Source organism: Halichoeres trimaculatus, unplaced genomic scaffold (genome assembly GCF_033239565.1).
Source record: "Halichoeres trimaculatus isolate MK-OKI-2021-1 unplaced genomic scaffold, fHalTri1.1 fHalTri1_scaffold_22, whole genome shotgun sequence".
Taxonomy (NCBI): Eukaryota; Metazoa; Chordata; class Actinopteri; order Labriformes; family Labridae; genus Halichoeres; species Halichoeres trimaculatus.
Genome location: NW_027437200.1, coordinates 20,335,981 through 20,359,118, shown reverse-complemented (window position 1 = coordinate 20,359,118; position 23,138 = coordinate 20,335,981). Strand labels below are relative to the sequence as shown.

The 23,138-nt window shown below is 40.0% G+C and overlaps 1 protein-coding gene across 1 annotated transcript in view; it reads right to left on the bottom strand.

The window, feature by feature from the left end:
- adisspb (adipose secreted signaling protein b) overlaps nucleotides 1-23,138 on the bottom strand; it is a 42,163-nt gene that overhangs the window by 4,503 nt on the left and 14,522 nt on the right. Inside the window, exons 3-5 of the mRNA XM_074698882.1 lie at nucleotides 17,006-17,145; nucleotides 5,252-5,390; nucleotides 2,618-2,743 (exon numbers count right to left, since the gene is read on the bottom strand). Of these exons, the coding sequence (XP_074554983.1) occupies nucleotides 2,618-2,743; nucleotides 5,252-5,390; nucleotides 17,006-17,145 (405 nt within the window). The remainder of the gene's footprint in view (nucleotides 1-2,617; nucleotides 2,744-5,251; nucleotides 5,391-17,005; nucleotides 17,146-23,138) is intronic.

Here is a 23,138-nt window from a genome sequence, read left to right as displayed (position 1 = left end):
GCCTCCACAAACACATACTGCTTACTGAAGACATTGTTGTGTCTTTTAATCTGTTTCATCCTAGATTTAAAAACCCCTCACAGTGTTAGCAACAATGCTAACACGCTACAGCACAACAATGGAGTCATTCAGTCACTGATCTAAACGCTGTAGTCCAGCTTAACGTCTGCTGAGAGGGATGCTAATCCTCTCATGTGGTCTACATCCAGGGCACATTTGCACATTTACACACTAACACACACACACACTAACACACACACACACACACACACATCTGGACAGATGTTCAGGCCATGCTTTGTGGAGTAAAAATAGACACAGATTCACTGCGCTTCATCCTCAAACACACACATGGGCCGTATTAAAGCTGGCATAAATAGAGAAACACAAACGCCCCCTTTACCTAATTTACCATCTGCTGTAGCAAAATGCAAATTCAGTTCAGCCTCAGACAGATTTTTAGTCACAGAGGAGAGGAAAAAATGCTGCTGTGAGGAAGGAAAATAAGCGTTTACAGAGGATATGATGCTCCCATGAGTCACCGAAAAAAACCTCTGCAAAGTTAGGATCTAAGAATCCTTAACAAACTGTTTTATGATATAAAACATGCTTAAAGAAAAACCTTAGTGTTTATTTAGGGCTGCTGTTAAAATTCACATTGCTGCTGAAGTGACTGACACAGAAACAGAGTGACCAGCAGGGGGCAGCAGCACACACATAAAGATGATGTGGTGGACTCGTTTATGTGAGCCCTCAGTGTAAACACAAACAAACTAAAGAGGCTTTATGAGAGACCCTGTTATGTAACAATTTTCAAAAAACAAAATATTTCAGGAACAAGCATCTCAATGTCTTTAACCCTGAAACCTTAAACCTCTTGCACTCATATTTCGACCGTCCTGTCACTCCTCTGTAACCCATTTCCTCTGTAAGTGAGCAATAAAAGAGAAACTGGATGCTAGAAATCCTGGTTAAACTGGCCTTAAATGCAAGGCTAACAGCTACAACATTAGTGCAGCATTAAAACAAGCTTTGAATTCAGCTACAGGCGCCAAAAACATCAGCATCAACAGTTTCTTCAACACTGGTGTTGTATATTTTTGTATTAACTTCAGTGATTCCATAAACTCATTTTTTGCCTTTCACCAAAAACATTACCAATCTTATTTGCTAGGCCCCGCCCTGTTGGCTATGGCTGCCTGTTGCAGCAGCTCTCTCTTCTTTGTCCGTTTCTTGTAATTTTTTTCGTCTCTTTTTCGTCAACTTTGTATTTGGAGTGGATCATTACTTTGTACGGCTCATTTGTTGTTCATGGACACCAAACTGGTTTTGTCTTCAGTGATATTTTTACTATTTTTTGCTCCTGTGTTTGTCTGGAGATCCTACATGTAACCATAACTGCATTGTTTAGATGGGAAACCAGCTGTCTGCAGCCTGTAGCATGTCAATGCTAACTGGTGCAAGGCCGGATGTTTCCCACAAGGTGAGGAGAAGGAGGTGAGGACGACGTGCTGGTTCTCAGGTGTGAGCTAAGAAGTGACGACATGGACCTGTCCTTCCATCCATCGTTGTTGGGAACGTAAGATCTATCTCCAATAAGATGGACAAGCTAGCTGTGCTAACCCAGCAACAGAGGGAATACCAGAAGGCAGAGTAGCATCATGCTATTCACAGACATGGCTAACAGAGCTAACACAGACAGGATCCAGGAGACAGAGACTGAACAGACTGCTGAAGAAGCTCAGTCCTGGACCCTGTGGAGGTGGAGACTGGCTGACTGGACAATGATGGACAAGCTGTCAGCATCTATTTTCTTATGGAGCTTTTTGCACTTTCTACACTTTCTTACTTTTATTTTCTTGATTTCTGCTGTGACTTCAATTTCATTTTACTTGTTACAATGACAATAAAGTTCTATTCTATTCTTATCCCACAGTAGGGCATGCGGGTTATTATTTAACACTGGCATCAGTATCAGGCGATACCCAAAGCCCAGGTATCGGTATCAGGACCAGAAAAGTCGGTACATGTACAAATGGTGAATAAAAACATTGAAACCTTGAGTCTAGGAAAGCAGAGTACCCCCTCTTTAAGTACAATACTCCCTCTTTAATGTTGTACTGTGATCACAAATGTAGAAGTTATTCAGCTATCTAGTCTCTGGGGAGTCTGATTTTAGATTTCTTGAAACTTTAACTGTTGTATCTACTGTATTTATTAAATAGCATTAGAAAAAGAAGAAGAAGAAAAAACAACTTGCTGGTGTATCGTGTAAAGTTCTTGGGAGAACGTGACTGTGTGCATGTGTGCATTTTTGCTGCTATATTGTCTGCATACCAGTCTGTTGGCCTGCGATGCTCTTAAACAACATAATTTGCTTGAACACCCTCCTATGAAAGCTGAGGTGTTAAAATCACGTTGATGAACTTTTCTCAAAGTTTCACACTTCTGCGAGTGAAAACAAACCTATAGTTAAAATAATGTTTACGTCCGTACGGGATCACACGTCCAGCTGAGCGAAAGTTATCAACCAGCCAGAGTGTGTTACAATCTAAACTGTACGTGGAAACAGAAACACCTGATCGGTGTCACGTATGTATTTGTAAAGTAATCTCACCCATGACTCTGGCGTGAACTTTGACCTTGACACAGACGTCCTCGTTGGTCTCGCTCAGCAGCAGCACCTCCTCGCACAGAACGCCCTCCTGCTGCGCCATGTACTCACACGTCACCTTCAGGCCTCCTGGGACGCACAGGGAGGGGAAAATACACAAAGAGAGATTACATTTCCTCTTTATTGACTGGTATCCACACACACACACACACACAAACACACACGTCTCTCTGTGTGACTCTTTGAAATATGGAACAGAACTTAATCCTGCGGTCCAGAGAAAATGACAACAGGATAAAAAGCTGACTGATGAGTAAACAGTCGCCATGTGCGAACAAACAAACACAGCTTCAGATTTCAGCGACTCATAAAGAGAGTGACGCTGAGCTCAGAGTAAAGGTCAGTAACCCGCTTCAGTTACAGGCCCGACGCTGGCCCGACGCTGGCCCGGCGCCCAGAAACACTCGAGGATCACCTTTAGCCTGAATGACCAGATTTAACGGCGAGTCAGAGTCAGGAATAGACGCACATTCAAGTCTGGATGCCAGGTGTATTTATAAGCAAAGACAGAGACAGGAAACAATTTTAAAATTTATCAATCCTCAGAAACATTTTTCTGAAACACAAATTGGGACGTACTGAACTGAGTTTGTATTATTTGAGTGTTTTTTTAGTTTTATTAGTTTTATTAGAGAGGTAATTTTTGTCAGACAATATCAAAATTGGTATCTTTTGTCAAAAAAAAAAGATTTTTTTTTTTTCAAATTCAAAAACTCTTTGTTTCTGTCTTTGTTAATAAACTAGATTGGAAAGAAGTTACCACTCTTCTCCAGCAGAGGGCGAAATGTTTCTCTCTGACTCTGAAGTTTGTAGACATTGTCATCATCATTCAACTTTTTCACATGGTCTGGTGTTAAAAAAGTAAATTAAAAGTCATAAAGATCCAAGAATTGCAACTTAAATAGAATCGGCACCCCAAATATCGTAAAAGAATCGAATGACGAGAATAGCATATCGTCCCAGCCCTACTCACTAACTGCTCAAGAACTCAGAACTAATCTCAAAATATAAATTATGCAAAGGTTGTGACTTGTTCAAATACTGTTGAAAGATTAATTATCTCCTAATATTATTGCCAGAGTTTGCCAACTCTGCAGATCGGGATGGTTGGAGCCAAGTGTTGATGATCGATGGTGCATGTCTCTTTAAATGAGTCGGCTGTAGGAGGCTAGGGAGGAAAACCAGGATTTGTGCTGCACTGTCCTCTCCCCACCTTACTGAGGCCAAAGGAGATCCCAGAACAGAGCTTTTGCACCAAAACAAAATCGTGAGTCATTAAGTAAATAATAATAAAAAAATTGAAGCAGATTGGAAAAACTAAATTAAATAACATTTTAAAGAACAGCTGGGTCTCATATCCACAGCGTTCCGTCCTCACTCATGGTTACAAACGCTGTCACAACAAAAATCAGCTCTAATTTCATAACTTAAGTAACAGTGAGTGAGGAGGGAAGGCAGTAGATATGAGACCCTGCTGTTCATTGAAATATTGTTCTTCAGGGGGCGCAGGTTGTCTGTGCACCACAGCACTGACTGGTGGTCGGTGCTCCATGGCACAGGGTCTTGTACTGACTGACTTTTGCTGTGCGCCTAATGGTTAATACATTTATCAATGAAATTTTTGACTGGACTAACATGCTAAAAAGATTTATTTATTTTTGACACAGACAGTCCACACCATGTACAGCACAGACAACCTGTGCCACTGCTGCACCTCCAGAAGTTCAGCAGGGTCTCATATCGACTGTATCCCCTCCTCACTCACGGTTACAAAACACAGTCACATGTTTTTGAGTTTGATGATTTATTTTATTTACTCATTAATTATTTACTCATTAATTACTTAATTAATCAATTAATTAATGTATCATTATTATTATTATTATTATTATTATTGTTATTATTATTTTATTTTAATTTATTTCTTATTTACCCATTTATTTATTTTATATATATATGTGTGTATGTATGTATATATATATATATATATATATATATATGCTTATTTATTTATTTATTCATTTTTTATTATTATTATTATTATTATTATTATTATTATTATTATTATTATTTTTTTTTTTTTTTTTTTTTGTGAAGTGGTGATGGGGTGGGAGGAGTGAAGGGAGTGGGTGTGGGGGCTGTGGAACTTGTAGAGCAGTGTTTTGTGTATTGCTGTAATGTACATTTTGTGTTTGTGTATTATTGTTATGTACGCTTATGTGTTACTTTTGTATCTGTGTGTATTTTTTGTTGGGACCCCCTCGAAAACGAGATGCTGCATCTCAAGGGGCAATCCTAAATAAATTCAAATTCAAATTTAGTCACAAACTAATGATTTTAAGTTGTGCTTACTTTAACAGTTAAAGTTAAATCTAGTCAGAAATCATCAGTTTTAACACTGAAAACTCAAACATTTGAGTAAATTGAACCTTAATAACAAATTTTAAGTTTTCATAGCTTAAGCTAATGGAGTAATTTGAATTTCGGGGTTTCCTGATCCATGGGATACGAAAATGATGAGGTCTAAAAGAGCTGATTGGGTTGTTTCTGAATGCTCTTCTCCTCTCCTGGTCTTACCCTCTGGTGCAGGTGAGATGTCAGTGATTCGTAGGTGTGGACTTGGAACCGGGGCTGGACAGACATCCTTCCCCAGAGCTGGGACTTCAGGCAGAGTGAACACTATTTCATACCTGTGCTGTGTCTTTAAGAAGCCAACCTACAGAGAGAAACAGAGAGGGGACAAGCAAAGAGTCAGGAAAATGATCAGCAATTTGAAAGGCTCTTTTCTTTTGCTGCATAAACTGGACTAATCCAAGGGGGAGAGGGGTGAGGTACGGAGAATAACAGTGAGGAGGATTTCTACAGGGGGGACGGGCTTTGGCTTGACCTCAAACTGCACAGTGTAAGTCCATTACGGCTCAATAAATGAGGATTAATTTGTATGATAAGTAATTCTTCTCAGTGCTGCGCCACTGGGCGGGGTTTCTTTGAAGGAGCTGTTTAATTGAAATCATTTCTTATCGCTGGAGCTTTTTTTTTATCACCGCTCACCTTTGCAAGGTTGGCATTATAAGCCTGAGGGGAAATAAACCTGAACCACCGTCTGTGTTTCCCTCGGCCCCAGAATCTTCCAATCATATTAATCCCAGGAGAATAGATTAGTGGGGAATTCAAGGGCTTAATCCTATTTGTGCTTAAACCACATTGTTGAAGGTTGTAGTAGAGTCTCCAAAAGATTGAGCCCTCAAAAATGGAGTCCAGGAGAAGGATGAAAATTCAACAAAGTACAGGCAGATTGAGGATTATATTAAAATGTGCATTTATTATGAGTGGATTAATGGTTTAGAGCTGCTGCTTCAGGAAGTCAATGTCGTTTTTTGAAGGACAAAAAGAGTGACACTAAGGGTCATGAAAGAGGAAATGAAAGTGGTTCCTCCTGATTTTAAAAGAGGAAATTCAGACACACAGCTGGTATCATGGCATCAGCTACAGTGGTGTAAGTGGCAGCTCAGCTCGCAGACCCCCCAACCAGACATCCTGGGTTATGTGAAGGTGCTGTTTGTTATCGGCTGTGATGATTGGTGGAAGTTTAAAGAAGCAGAGACTTCATAATATTGTGGTCCTGGTTATATTCGGTGGATGATATCGAAAAGCAGCTCAGTGCGCAGACCCCTCAATCCTTTACATTCATTATCTGGATGCTGGAATAACTGCCAGAGTTTGACTTGAATCTGCAACTTTTCTTTATTCAAGCCGTCCAGATATCATCATCAGTATCAATTATTTTGAAACACATCGTCCCTTATAATCATGTTTAGCGTCAGATGGCGTTCTCATCCATGGTTTTAGATTAGCTCAATCAGAAATGAAAGTGGACAGCCTCCATCTTGTCTCTCTACAAACAGCTGCCTCCTGGCCTCAGGGTTTGACTCCATCAATGTCAAGAACAAACTTTGAGTCTCAGGATATGTAACCATGTGCCCTTTACAGACCTTTTTATACTCGTAATGATTCAGTTATTGCCAAAAGAGTTGTTGTTTTTTTTAAGAAAAACATAAACATGGGCTGTTTTAATTCCATGAGCTCCACTTTGTTTTTTACTTTGTACAACATAACTTTCTTTTTTTTGTAACAGTAATTAATTTTTTATTAGTTTGGGTAGCTCATGAAATATCATTCAATTTATGAGCTTTTTATAGTCAATAAAAAATGTGCAAGCTGCTCTTTACTTGTACTGTACAAATTTACTTGTGTACATTACATTTAGTGACCCCACACAAATACAAAAAAAACAAAACAGACAAACAGACAAGAAGATCAAAAAACAGCTGAGTATATGTAATTAAGCTGGTCGATAGAAAACAAGACGACCTATGTTTGCATTTGTTTCCTACATGAATCTGCTGCCACCTAGCTTGGCGCCTCTGGGGAACAGAAATGTGACAAAACAGAACAAACATTTTATTTTTTATTCTTCGATAAAGAATGTAACGCCTATTTTTGTTCATATCTTGATAATATTGGAGGAAATATGCATTTTTTAATATATTTATCTTTTTTAATTTTGGAAGGCATTTTACAACCCTTTTATTAGTTTTTTGTGACCCCCAGGGGGCCCCACCCTCACTCTGAGGCCCCGTTTACATGACGCCAAAAACGGTCGATTCCGCAAACATTTCGTTGCGTTTTGGCCTTCCGTTTAGACGAGACCACGTTGCCTTTTCAGTGAAAACGCAAACTTTTGAAAACGCTCCCTAGAGTGGAAAGTATCTGAATCCGCTCCTCCATCCGGCTTCGTGTAAACACAGAGCGGAGCGTCTCAGGGTGAAACGCTGACGTCACCGCATGCGCACTCGCAGTTTCAGGTGAAGGCTGCGCGCGCAGGAGTTGAGCCATTCCGGTCCAGTAGGTGGCGGTAATGCGTGTTATGGTTGGATTCCCGACCGTCTCACACAACAAAACGTCAGAAAAAGAAAGAACAGAAGAAGAGACTTCTCCTCCTGGAGTCATATGAACGCGGATCGTTTCACGCGGTCCTCATGTTAACGCGGGTGGCTTTTGGAAACGCAAAGGAAGAATCTTTGCGGGAGTCTCCGTGTAAACGGGGCCTAAGAACCACTGTGCTGGGCAGTAGTTTGACGGAAAAGTGGAGATAGAATTGTATTAAAATGTATTTAGGTTATTTCGGGTTAAATTGAAGCATAAACACTCATTGGAAGCAATCATAACTATCGAAGACATGAACATAAATCTGTTGGGGCTAGCTCTCCTAGTGTTAGCCATTCTCAATAAAACAGTTTGACACCACCTAATGAAGTTTCTGTGACCCCACTTTTGGATGTGATGTGTAAAACACAACCAAAATGAAAACACAACGCCAAACAGATAAAGCTTTTTACTAAACAACCGTGAAGCATGGCTCAACTTTAACTTACGCTTTCAGGAACTTGGAGAGCAGCACGGGACGAAGAGGGACATGAGTTGGTATGTGTCAAATACCTGCGATAGGCTTATGCTAACATGCTAAGTCAGGTACATGGCTCTCGAGTCTCTCCCGTGTAGAAACACGATGCTACAGGTGGTTACTGGGCTAGTGAGTGTATTCATGTAGTCACGGTTGGAGGCTGTGGGTGTGTGCTGCCGCTGGCACTGAGCCAAGGAGGAGGAGCCTAGACCGTACATTTAAATTTCCGCTTTTTTGATCATTCAGATCTTGGAATTTTAAAGTTTAATGTCACTTTTTTTAACCCAACCTTCAGATATTTACCTCTGCATGTGGCGTATCAGATTGAGCAACAAATATTTTTCATTTTCCTTCTGATTTCCTGTAAACTAAACGTTTATTAACAGACACATGAATGTGAAATCAATCAGCTGCAGTTTTCATGTTTAAGGTAAATTTTAAAACTGAAAGAAAATAACTAAAAAAGGGGGGAAACAAACACCAGTTTGCATAAACAAATGATGTAACCAGACGTAACACTCTTATCTTTGTCTCCTCTGCAAACAGCTCAGTTGACACTTTGTCAATTCATATTGCTGCAAGCAAAATCTGAAAGGACTCTATGAGGTAGGAGAGTAAAAGAGAGCGCAACAGAGACAAAGAGGAGCCAGACTGATGTAGAGGAAGAAGCCTTATATTAAAGCAAAGAGAAAAATTCATGAGGGAACCCAAACAGAGAGAGGAGCGCCGCACAGAGGAGACAGGTACAAAGAGTCAGAGACAGACAGAGAAGAGGAGGGACGGAGAGATGAAGACCACAGGGAAGTGCAGGCGGAGAGAGATAAGCCTAAAGCCCCTCTAGCTAGTGCTGCTCACAGCGGCTTCAGCCCCACACGACCCCGTGTTAAAGCAGCGGGCAGAGCTGAGCTGCAAACAGCATGAAGTGAGGAGAGACGGAGAGGAGAAGGGTGGGGGAGCGCTGCGGAGAAAGACAATAATGATTCTGTGAGCAGAGTCCCACGCATGTCCAGAGATCATCAACTGTCTCTGGAAAATCGATTTAGTTTGAAATCCAAAAAAAGACAAAAAGAGAGGTTGAATATCCTCAAGAACAAGAGATTGGTTTGAAGCATTTCTATAGCATGAATCTGTTTAGTGATAACTGTATCATGTCATCAAAATATGTAACACTTGGAGCTGACGCACAGACGACAAACAATGGAGCTGTTCTTCCTCCATCTTAAGAAGGAAAACCACATATCTTATGATACTGGCACACAAGCACTAAAACAACTCACACAGTGTTGAATAAACCACACCCTCCGCTGACATGAATCTGTTGATCCAGTTTTGCAAAACTGTTTTCTTTCCTTTGAAGTTGTTGTGTCCACCAGATGACTTTCCAGGAACAGCTTTGTAAATTTCTTCGTTAGTATTTATCACCCAGCTGTGCTAAATACTTGTTTTTGATGAGTCAAAGCCAGGAGAGATTAACTCTGCCTGTTGACTATGTGGCAAAAAAATAACATTGACAAACCGTTTGTCCTATTCAAAAGCTGTAAAAAAGTGGCGTTATCGGCAGATTCTCAAGTTTCCCACAGTCTCTAAATGTATCATGAGTGATGGCTAAGGGGGAACATCCGGTCAGTAAAAATGTAGCCTATGTGGAAGTGCTAAAAGTTTGCTGTTTGTTGAGAATCTGCTTGAGGCTGGCTGCAGAAAGACAGGAAGTCACATACACACCCAGCCATAAAAACAGACTTTTTACCGCATTAAAAACATATTTACAGCCTGGTTCAAAAACACTGATTTCACTATCAGCTCACACTGTACGGTGAGAGAATTTTATCTATCTCTGCAGTTTAGAGGTTATTAGGTTTGATTTTCCAATCAGAGGCAAAGCTCAGGTCACGTGACCACCAAGGCGCCCTGTAGCTGCTCGAAGAAAAACTCACAGCCACGGATTGGTTTTATTTCACGGTTTCAGGAACAAACGGGTGACGTCACAGATGCTTTGTCCATGTTTCGTACAGTCTATGCATCAGCAACATGCCGAAAACTGGCGGGAAAGAACAATAATTTAGTGAGACTGCCATCAACATCTCGTTTATTACGTCCTCTTTGAAAATCTGCAGAAAATCAACCGTTTGCTCTTGCTCAATTCTGTAAAAAACAAATAATTCTACACTCTTTACTGCTTCAAACAAGCATTGAATAATCGATATATGTCCTGTATTTAAATCGAAAGAATTCTTTGAAAATTGCCTCTGCCTGTGTTCATGAAGTCATAGTTGGAGGCAGTGGGTGTGTGCTGCCGCTGGCACTGAGCCAGGGAGGAGGAGCCCAGTTTGAATGTTGTGTTTACAAACAAGTAAGGAAAGTTCCTACGTTTGAACTCCATTGTCCTTATTTGTCAAACTCTCTTTTTGGCCACAGTTTCAAGTAAACGCTGCCTGCTCTCTCTTACCTAATTTCTGGATTATAGAGTAGGTTCTGCTTGTTACACTTTTACAGAAGCGCTGACTCACTCCTCAGTTTGTAATACAAAAGTTTCAGGGTTCAAGGGCTTCTCTGAGCATAGATAATAACATGAGAATTATACCTAGCATCCAGTAAGTTTTACTTTGTTTTTTTTTAGGCAGAGAAGCAGCAAAGACCTCGAGGGGAACAGAACAGAGTGAGCATCAGCGACAAAACATACGACACTGGTAAAATCAGACACACCAGAAAATCAAGGAGCCAGGATGGAAATGGGTTGTAACAAGTAACAGCAAGCTATTTGAAATTTGCTAATTGTCTGCATAGTTTACGTTTCCACAAACTCCTGATGCAGGATATTTGGTGTTTGAACTTATGAATGCTCTGCTAGCTTGATGAGACTAAATGAAGATGTGGACCCACACAAAAAAAGTTCAGGAACTTCATCGGAAATTGAAATGATGCAGCAACACTCCTCCTGCTGATCTCTGTGGCACCGGCAGATGCTCATTTCCATACCCTGCAACGCCGTAACAATCAGAAACCAAAGAAAACACTGAAAATTTAACAGGATTATGCATCATTTCTACCCTAACCCGCCTGCAGCACGGACAAAACACGGCTTGTGAAAATCAGAAAGCCTTCATTAAAGCTGATATTCGTACAGCTGTAGTGTGCATACCGCTCCCATCCCACACACTCCTATCACAGCTTTGGTCTGTCTGCCAGAATCCCCCCACCCCCCCTTTAATTTCCATAGCAACACCAACCCCCTCCCCACCCCCCGCCTGCTCCATGATGAGGCACGAGCGGGCTGACAGCGCTCTGTGCCCACTCTCAGGCACACTTCAAGAGCGCAGTCACACTCACACAAGCGGGACGCTCTGTAACCGAGGACGGCCAAGTTTGTAGTCCATCTACTTAGAAGTGAATACAGAACTTATTCACTGAAAATGAATTATGGCAGTGAATTTCCTTCAAACACATGAAGGAATTAGTTAAAGAAAGTGTGTACAGAACTTGATAAGTCATGAAATGCTGCTACTTTAACAAGTAATTAGGTGAAAACTAATGTACACCACAAAATGGTTTGTTGTCATAATGCTATAAGACCAGAAACTGAGCAATTAATCTTGTTCTAACTGGGGAATCGAAGACATTAAAGACTTTGACTTTGCTGATTTAAAGATTGAAGAACATGTGAAAAAGAAACATTAAAAACAGCTCTTCCTTTGTTGTGTTTTTGTCTTTTTTTCTGATGTTTTTGGTCAACTTTGTATTTGGAGCTGGTCACTGCTTTTTATGGCTCATTTGTTAGTTATTCACATCAAACTGTGTAACTATAAATGCATTGTTTGCATAGAGATTTTAGCTGTTAGCAGCCTGTAGCACGTCGATGCTAACCAGTGCTAGGACTGGTGTTCTCTGCAAGTTGAGAGCATAGACTGTAGAGTGGACAGTGTGGCTTCACTGTTAAGCATTGTACGGTTTTGAAGCCAAAATTCCCCCATCACAGGCGCCGTCATTGTAGTAGTTGTGCAGCCAGAGACTGTGAGGGATTCTGGGAGGATCTGAGTAGAGCTAGGTGACAAAAATAATAATATTTTTTTCTTCTTGACTCTACCTCCCTACATATTTTACAATTCCTGAAAAAAATACACAAGAATGGCAGCTGTCAATCATCGTTAAACGTGATGTAAAGCCTCGTTTTTAACCTCTTATAACTTATGAAAACTGAATTTTCAGAAAGAAGAGGACTTGAATACAAGGCAGCCAAATGATATCTTCAAATCACCGCAATAATCAGAGTCAGATGTGAGAAAATTTTCCACAAGGTGTATTAATTTTTTAAAGTTTGACCACAGCCCATCTGGAATGACTGGGGAGATGGATTTTTTAACCTATACTGCAGCCAGCCACCAGGGGGAGCAGTTTTGTGGCGACCTCACTTTGAGCCGAGCAAGATGACGTCCATTTTTTTTACAGTCTATGGATGAGAAGGAGGTGAGGACGATGCGCTAGTTCTCAGGTATAAGCTAAGAAGTGACGATATCTGTAATTTTTTCATCCCTTTTTGTCATTTTTGCATCTGGAGTGGGTCATTACTTTGTATGGTTCATTTGTTGGTCGTGGACACCAAACTGGTTTTGTCCTCAGTGATATTTTTACTACTTTTATCTCCTGTGTTTGTCTGGAGATCCTACATGTAACTATGACTGCAATGTGAAATCAGCTGTTAGCAGCCTGTAGCATGTCACTGCTAACTGGTGCAAGGCCTGATGTTTCCCCACAAGGTGAGGAGAAGGAGGTGAGGACGACGTGCTGGTTCTCAGGTGTGAGCTAAGAAGTGACGACATGGACCTGTCCTTCCATCCATCGTTGTTGGGAACATAAGATCTATCTCCAATAAGATGGACGAGCTAGCCATGCTAACCCAGCAACAGAGTGAATACCAGAGGGCAGAGTAGCATCATGCTATTCACAGACATGGCTAACAGAGCTAACACCAGACACCAACAGACAGGATCCAGGAGACAGAGACTGAACAGACTGCTGAAGAAGCTCAGTCCTGGACCCTGTGGAGGTGGAGGCTGGCTGACTGGACAATGATGGACAAGCTGTCAGCATCTATTTTCTTATGGACCTTTTTGCACTTTCCATACACTTTCTTACTTTTGTTTTCTTGTTTTGCTGCCGTGACTCTGAAATTTAAACATCCAGTAAAGAGAATCTGGTCTTTGGTGGTAACTTTTCTGTTCTGTGCTCTCAGGAAGCTGAAACTCTTTATTGAAGAGATGTTTCTCCTCATTTTTACTGCTAATTATGTTGCCATAAAATGTAACTAAATCAAAAATAAAGAGCCAAGAACTGCTTCAAGAACGATGCTGAGCTTAATTAAAAGCTGTGAAAAAGTTGTCTCTCTGCAGTAAAGGAGTTGTGTTTTGATGGCGCAATAAAAGGGAACATGAATCCCTACGTTAGCATCATTACCAGCTACATGACTTATATCTGCTAGTCCGAGTTGTTTGCTGTTTCCGATTGTTTCAGATTCATCAGTTTTTGAGCGTTTTCACTTTTTCGCTCGACTTCTGAAACGGCAGCAGTTTGGTTTTGAAGCTGACGGCAGAGAACAGATGAGAGCTGATATCTCTGTTGTGTGCTTTCAGACCCCTCCGAGGAGATTAACGGTGACGAGAAAAGACTTTAATCTTCCCGTGAATGATTTGCGGGAAAAATCCCATAAATGCTTGTAAGACTGAGGGCTGTGCTCTACTCATTTTAAGTTATCTGCTATTACCGTATCTGCTGCCCCAAGGAGAGTGGAGCCCCACATTACAACCAATTACAGCCTTTATGTACTTGTTGGGAATACAGATGCAGTTTGTAGGAGGGTAGAGCTGGTAGAAGACTGACCTCTATACCTTTAAATCATTACTTTCCTTAATTAAAAGCTATTCATCAAATTACCTCTCAAAGACTGAGCTTGGTTTGGATTTCCCACCAGTGGAGTGTTTACATAAAGGTGAAAGAGACTGAAAAGTTTGCATCCTGCACATATTAGCTGGTAAAATTCTGCTGTATCACGAAGCGCCGCCCACATCTAATCCTCAGAGATATTATTACCCCGACGTGACCGCTCAGTTGGACGTGGTTTGAGGATCTGTTGCACATGGCGTCCATGAAGCAGATGGAGACTGAATGTCTTTTGGCTGGGATGAAAAGCAGAGCGTTTAAGATCCAGGGAAGAGACGTGGGGATGCCATCTGAAGACAGAGCTCAGAAGCAAAAAGCCTGATCACTATCAAAGTGCCTCTGAACACGACCAGTGTTTTACAGCAGCTCCCTCAAGCTAAACAGATTCACTCCTTATCTGAATCCAGCCTCTTCTTAAATTAGTCGGTAGGATCTAGAAGTCCCTGCCCTCCTATATGCAAGGCTTGGAGGTCAAAGCCTGAGGAAGGGAGAGCACACCTCCCATCCTATGGGAATACACCAAACTCCAAGGCAGGGGGAGCAGCAGCAAAGACCTCCAGTGATACAGAACAGAGTGAGCGTTTGCGACGAAATGTATGACACTGATAAAATCAGACACAGCAGAAAAGGAGGAAGATTAGGCAGGCTAAAGTAGTTATAGCATATCTTTACATTCTTACACACTGTAGTGACCTATTTAACATAAAACGTTTGCTATTCATCAAAACAAAACAAACCATGTCCCAAATTTCAATTAAAGGTACAGACTTATGTTAAGACTAGCTAAGGGGCCGTTAACACAACAATGGTTTTAGGATGAAACGCAGATGTTTTGTTGTGTTGCGTCCTTAGGTTTACATGAAAACAGGGTTTTGGCCGACCTAAAACGCAAACTTTTAGAAATGGCCTCCAGAGTGGAATTTCCCTGAAATGCTACCATTGTTACGATAAAGTATAGGTACCCTTCAGGTTTGAAATGATACGGTACCAATGCTCAGTACCTGGCAATCGATATCAGTACTTTTGTGTTTATGTGGTAAAAAATATCAATTTGTTTAATGATAAAATGTATTTTTCTTTAATTTAACATGTATTCTTCACTATGTAACCTTGAAATGTTGTGTTAATGTCCAGCATGGAAAATCGCCTACTCTTCTACTCCCTCACAGTCACAAGGATGCATTTAGGTACCTAAACATGGTGCCATTTGGTTTTGTGTGAATTGGTACCCAGTACTTTTTTTTTTTTTTTTTTGTATTTAAGTTTTTATTCAACGCAAACATGTTTTGCAGCTCGACAAAGTAACATTCATTTTTCAGAAATAAGGAAAAACAGTAAAAGAAGTATAACATGTTGTTGTCTGAACATTGTTTTAAAAAGTGGTAATTTAAAAAAAAAACTTTTTGAAGGCACATTAACATAAATAAATGAAAGACAAATTGAGATACAGGGTACTTTTGACAGAGTTCGGTCAGAACCTATGAAAGTACCTAATCCGGTACCATCCCTAGTTACGATTGTCGCGGTCTACTGTGATAAGCTTGTGCTGCTCAATCTGCTGAATCTGTGACTTTCTTTTAACAAAATGAGCATCTGTTGCTCCACTTCTTCTCTTAGTATTCACCAAAACACCAGATGATCAGCCCAACTCTACTTCAGTGAAGATCTACCAAAAGTAGCTTCTGAACGACACAGTTATAGCACCATCTACAGGCCTGGCATGCTTACTGCAGCGTTTTCAGCCATACAGCGTTTCCGTGTTAAGGCAGATTTTTTTCACTGTGTTTTAGTGTTGTCAGATGAAACGTTGTCGTGTAAACAGGGACTTAAGAAATCTCTAAAAAAAATTGCAACCCCACCCTCAACCCCCAAAAAATTTTAAATATATATTTTTTTTTAATTAAAAAAATGAAGAAAATTTTGTACATATTTTTTGAAGAAAGAAATGTCAAAGATGTATCCCTCAAAAATTTCAATAAAAACAAAAAAAAATTGTGGTGATGTGTAGGAAGCCATAGGTTCATGCTGTTCTTGTTTATGCTTCATGCTGGATTTCTACAAACATATTTGGAAGCAAACAGCGCTCTGGGACATGTTATACACACAATATGAAAGTGTAGTTCTCCATATTTTGTGCCCCAAAGAATGATCAGTCTATCTTATCTGGTTTCAAATCTACCTCCAATCAAAACCTGATGCACAATTCATAGCATCGAGGTGAAATCACAAAAAACTTTCTTTTTTCAGATGAACGAGGCAGAACGAAGCCTCTGTGTAACTTACTATCTACAGCGAAACTGGGACTCACCAGAAACAGATAAACTGAACCATGAAGTTAAACTCAGATAAATATCTGGAGGAACAACATTTTGCTTTGCTTTTGTTGGCTTGATCGCACAAGTACTTCCCTGTTTAGATAAAAAACAATGAAGCGCACTGAAAAGGAGGTTCCACATGCTATACCCCTTGGCTCTAAGAGATGGCGCTTTTTCTAATCGGCAGCTGTAAGATGGGTTGCAAGATTGCTGTCAGTCTAAAATATTGTTTTCCTTCACAACAAACCCAAGCTCAGACTGTTACCATCTGTCTCATTTTGACAAATCTTATTTCTGGCAGACAGCGACGGACAAAAGGGTCTCAAATGAATTATCTCGACCTTTACCCGTCAGTCAGAAATGTTACCTCTGTCTTACCCTGAGCATGTCAGAGTGGACTGACTGCAAGATGTGACTGTGCTGAGATGGAAGATAACACAGATGGGAAGAGGAGAGGATGGAGCAAGGTCATGTCCACAGTGGGAATCAGAAATTGACTCACAGGAGCTGAATTTCAACTACACAGGAGAAGCACGTCCAGGGCAGAAGAGAATAAAGGTTTGAGAGGGAGATAAAAATGGGAGATTTGAATCAAATCAGCGTAAGCATGATGAGGCACACCTTGACCATGAAGTTGCCGTCGTCCTCTGGAGTCACCATCACGATGGAGTCGTGCAGCTTCTCATCAAAGTGGACGTGTGAGGGGGCTCCGGCAGCGGGGGGCTCCTCTGAGAAGCGCACGCCTCCTGTCTTCACACCACCTGAGAGAAGAGGGGAGAGAAGAGGGAGTCGCTGAAGGTCAGACTCGACAAACACATTGGTACTGGATCACAAAGAAGAAACAGGGTGTGTAACCAGAGCGAGCAGTAGAATCACTAATGATTTCCTTGTTTTAACGATGCTTCTTGGCAATTTATCTCATACCGATGAAAAGCCTCTTTATTCCCCTGTTAAATGGAGCCACATGTGTAAGAAACATGTGGGATGAGCAGAGCTGAGTATGTGGGTTGCACCAGTGAAAAATTTGCCATTGACTTTTTTTTGGTCTTGTTCAGTTGATTGGATGATTGAAGTCTGAAAAATCAAAATTTATTGGCTGTTCAACATTTTTCTTTAACACACAGGAGCCCTGGCAGCACAATAAGTTGTTTGGCATTGGCAGAGATGATTTGGCCAATCTTTCCAACAGTTAATCCAATGCTGATATTCCACATTTTGAGGCATATCGACATCTCCCACCCACAGTACCATCTGATTGGTTACACACAGAGTCATGGCTCAGGGAACAGCCAATCAGCAGTGAAAGCTGTGCATACACAGTGCTCACACACACTGAGGAGACTAGAAAAGGGTCTTGATTTAACTCTAGATAAGGTGTTGGAGTTTGTTTAATTAAAAAATGTTGACACCAATATTTTCACTTTTCCTGCGAATGAATATCTTCTCCAAATATCAATTATTGGCCTCCTTGACTTCTAAACATTAGTATCGGTATCGGCACTGAAAAAAAAAACAAATCGGTCCATCTCAAAAATTAATCATTTTTTAGTTTAAAAGTAGGGTTGGGCAAGTACCGAAACCAGATATAAGTATCGGGCCGATACCAGCAGCCGATACTTAAAGCAAAAAAAAAAATCCTGCAGTAAGTCCTCCACACCACTAGTTGGCGCTACACTGCAGCAAATGTGCGGGTCCTATTCAGACGATATTAATAAACCAGGGAGAGTTAAAAGTTAAACTGTTTAATTTTGCACTTCAGTTTAATAAAAATAAAAATAAAAAATAAAACTTTGACAGTTGTTAGTTGTGATTTTTTTCTTTTTTTCACTTTTGTTAATTTATTAAAAACAATTCATAAACTCTAATGACAGAGTGTCTGTGCTGTCTCTGTTCAAAACAATCTGTCATTGTTATTGGAAAGTTTATGTATCAAAGGTACCAGTGGTATTGGTTCCTGGTATCGTTGAGTACTAAAGAGGGAGTACTCGTACTGGTGCTGGTCTAAAAAATGTGGTATTGAACATCCTTAATTAAAAGCGAGGAGTGCAGATAAATTACTTACAGTTGTCATATTGTCAGAGTTGAGGCCTGTGTTACATCTGAAGTGCAGCTAAGGATGGGTACCGTTCACATCAGTATCGGTACTCAATGGTACCAATTTTTTGTACTTTTTTGTGTTTATGTGGTAAAAAATATCAATTTGCTTAAAAATAAAATATCTGTATTTTTTTCAATTTGGCACATTTATTCTTCAATTTATAACCTTGCAATGCTGTGTTCATGTGCAGTATGGAAAATTGCCTACTCTTCCACTCCCTCACAGTCACAGGGATGCATTTAGGTACCTAAACATGGTACCTTTTGTTTTCCGGGATTTGGTACCAGGTAATTTTGACAGAATTCGGTCTGTACCTATAAAAGTACCTAATTCGGTACCCATTGCCCCTAAATGGAGCTTTACCATGTTTAGTCCTGACTCTGGGCACCACTAGGTCCGACACAGAGATTGTTGCAACAAAGACAAATTTCCAGGGTCGCACAGACCACAACTTTCTGGCCGATCACCTATTTTTAAAATAGCCTGACCTGCCGATACCAATTTGGGCCAATACCAATTTTTATTTTTGTATTAACTGACAGCATATACCTTCAATGTTTCAATCTTATTTTATTGAAAATCACTGAACAATACCTGTGAAACAATAAAATCTTTATGTTTTAGCTTTAATAACCAATAAAGTGTTCTGAGTTTTAGGTCTCAGAGCAAAAAGCAACAATGGCTGACTGTCAGACCTTCCCGGAGGTATATAAGGTCAGTTTTATATCGTCAGCCCAATAGCATTTTTGCCTAAGTAATAAATTTAGAGTTTTAAGACAAGAAAAGAAAAGAAACAAAAACACAATTTATATATATTTATTTATTTTTTTACATTATGTTAATGTTTTTCTGTATTATTATTTTTTTTAACTCAAGTATTTCATTTAAATTTATTTGACTTTGGCAGTTATGCTATGAGGCTAACGATCTGTAAGGATGGACCGATCACAGATCACCAATCCCTGACAAATTTCTGTACTTTCTGTGCTACGTTTAGTTAACCTGAAGGTTTATGAAGAAATGTGGTGCTTTGGTGCTGCCCTCAATAGCTCCTTCTGTCCCCACTGCTCGTAAAACCTTTAAAAATAGGATCATTGGCAATGAAACCAGACAACTGGTAGCTTTAATGGAATGTACAGCCTGGAGTCAAACTAATAGAGATGGCTGTCGCTTTTATGTCGGGCCGCTGACGAATCGAACATGCCGTCTGATTTCCCTGCACAGTAAAATTACATTAGAGTCCTCTGTGCAGTTTCCACAGCATCTCAGTGTCCAAATGAAGCAGTTCAAGAGGGTTAGACTTACAAGATACGCAGATTATTTCCCTGGAGGCTTCTCCATGATACAGAGACTGTCGTGTTTATTGTTCTCCTGCTCGGGCCTCAGGTCCCGCTGTGAGCAAGTGGAAACCTTTTCTCAAAATAAGCCTCATGCTCCAAAAATAAACAAAACTTCTGTGCAATGCATGTTTTTTTTTGGTAAAGTGGCTGTGGGTTTGATTAAATATCAGATTCCCAGACTTTGTAAGCATGTAAAATGTGTACAGAGGCTAAAAAAGGAGATAAACAAACGGTACAAAGAGCGTACTATCCTCTGGAATAGGTCAACAACTTTAAAATATTTGTTTCATAATCTATGAACAGGAGAGCCACAATGACTCAACCATCACCTAAGTTTAAATAAAACCTGCTGTCACAACGTAGCAGGTAGATGCTGAATATGATAATCTCACACACTTCTCAACTCTGTGTTTCTTGTTACCATCTTTCCAGTTTCTCTCAATTTATATGGAAACTTCAAAGTCTCCCCAAACTGCAACGTGACCGCTCTGCAGCAGCTTTGTTTCGTGGCCAATCTGACTGTTTGCCCAGCTTTTCAAGTACTGCGAGACAACAAAGCAGAGTCAGGTGTGTGGGTCTGTTTACTGGCACTGAAACACTCTTTAAAAATATAAATATTAACAAACACACGACTGCACTCACTCTGTCTTTTGGAAACACCTCAGTGCCTCCAGTGTGTCTATACCCTGATTCACAGATCATACACAGGTATTTCACCAAGGAACCAAACAGGTATCAAGTTTCAATATTATTAATTCAGAAAGCTATGTTGCCCCAGTTAAACAGTGGTACAAAACAAAGCCTGTGTAGATTTTCATTGCTTTTCTTACAGGGCTAATTGTGCAGAGCTCAGCAAGGAAAACGGTGATATAACGAATCCTCATGAACCAATCAGGATACAGGATTTCAATTGAAGTGTTAAAAAGTTACGTTTCAAGTCATTCTCTTACAAATCTTTCAAACCACACCACCTAAACAGATGTTCAGTTCGGTTCGTCTCACTACTTCCTGACCCGTACCGTCCCATTTTGCGGTACCCTTATGTTGGGGTGCCAGACATACAGATCATTCCCACAAGATGGGGCTAAAAACACTGCAGTCTGTTGATTAAGAATCACCACTTCCTGTGTCAAAAAACACATCACCCTGCTGCGTTCCTCTCTGTTAAAAGCTTGAAAGCGCTTCGTAACAAAGAGCCACATGCCAATCACAAAAAAAGCAATTTGCTGGATGTCTTCCATTGTTGCTCTTTGTTCACTGTGTCGTGTTTTTCTTCTTCACTGGATATATTAGCTGACGTGGCTATTGGCATCCGACTTACACGTCCCCTACTAAGACAGGCATGGTTGCCTGTGGAAGCGCAAACAGGATCAGGCTTTACCGATCTGACCCGTACCAAATTATAGTAATTTGTACCAAAATGCTTGGTGGAACCACAGGAATAGCAACTACAGAGCTCTCCTTTGTCTCAGTGGTGACACCTGTGGTGAAAAGGAGGTACTGCAGGTCAAAAGAACAGCAAAGTACTAACTTTATATGAAAGTTCAACAAAAGAAGAAGAATCCTGTATACAAGTATTGCTTATTGTATCTAACTGTGCCGTACCTTACTGTATAGGGATGGGCATTGATAAGATTTTATTGATATCAATGCCCTTATCGATTCTGCTTATCGATTCAATTTTTCATCAATTCCCTTATCAATTCCTTCTTTTTTAAGTGAATAAATATGTAATTGGTCACTGGATCTGGATATCTCCCAGCGTAAATATAAAGAAACAAGTAAAATTTGCACGTGATGTGACGTTGATGTACAGTTTTGTAATATATTATTGACTCAAGTAGGCCATCTAGTGTCACAAAGTGGTTATAGCATGAGCCTAACTTTTCTTTCATTTGCCTAAAAATATTTTGATATTTGGAGTTCTCAGTATTGTTTAAAAAGAGCAACTGTGATATGACTCTGTGATGAAAGTTGAAATTCTACTCTGAAGCCAGAGTTATACCAATGTATGCTAACCGCTAGCGTATCAATGCAATTTCCCTTATACATTAGCATCAAGTTGGTGCTATTTTGTTTATTTTGAATGTATTGAATAGGAATCTCCTGTGAGAGAGCAATGTAGATTTCTTTGTGTGTTCCGTTTTTCAGTAAAATATCAAGCTAGAAATCCTTTGACAGGGTTTTCTTGGGAAATGTTAGCTAACTGCCAAGCTAAGGCGGCAGACTGGTCATATAAGGTCCTGCCACTCTGATATAGTGTAAAGTATCAATAAGAGAATCGTCAAGCACAAAAGCTAACGATATCGATGGATTGAAACATTTCTTATCGATTCTCAACAGGAACCGATTTTTGACCCCCAACCCTACTGTATCGTGACACATACTATCATATCTTATTTCATCGTATAAAATGGTATTGTATTGTACAGTATCTTATTGTATTGTATTGTTTCCTGTCTTATTTAGGTGTAATGTACTGCATTGTATCATCTCGTGTCATTTGTATTTTGTCCAACATTACCGTACAGTACCGTACCTGCCGTACCGTACCGTACTGTACCGTACCATACTGTACCGTACCGTACTGCATTGTACATTATCATATCACAACATTTCAAATTGTATCTTATTGTGTCATAACTGACTGTGTCATAGCTTATAGTATGCTATTGTATCCTATTTTACTATATCATATCTTATTGCATTGTATTGTATCATATTGTGTTGTGTTGTACCGTATTATGTTGAACCGTATCATACCACAATATCGTGTCATACTGTATCTTGTTCTATCGTATCACAATTTTTTGCATCCTGTGGTTTGATATTGTTTCCTTTCCTATACTGTAATATCTTATTGCATAGTAACATACTGTATCGCATGGTGTCACGTGGTACCGTATTGTATTGTACTGTACTGTATTGTGTTAAATGTTTGTTTTGTGCCATCTTTTATCGTATACTAATGTAACATTTAATTGTGAGTCACTTAACGCTAAAATAGTGTGATTGTCAATTAATGGCTGATTCTTTTTTTTAAAAGAAAAAAAAACAGATTCTCAAAAGTACCGTTCTAAATCCAAGTTTTCCAAGCCATTAACGCCACTTCCAACTTCTGCCAGTTATTCCCGCCAACATGTCAGTCAACAGTCACACAGATTTCACTACACCATTTCTTCTTCTTCCAAAAAACGATTAAGTTTGGATAAGCCTCTTTCTTTTTTCAAAGTATATTGGCAAAAACATTTTGCTCCACTTTACGCTTGATCCAGAAATACTTCATAAAGTCAAACACAAGGTTTTCTCTCAAAAG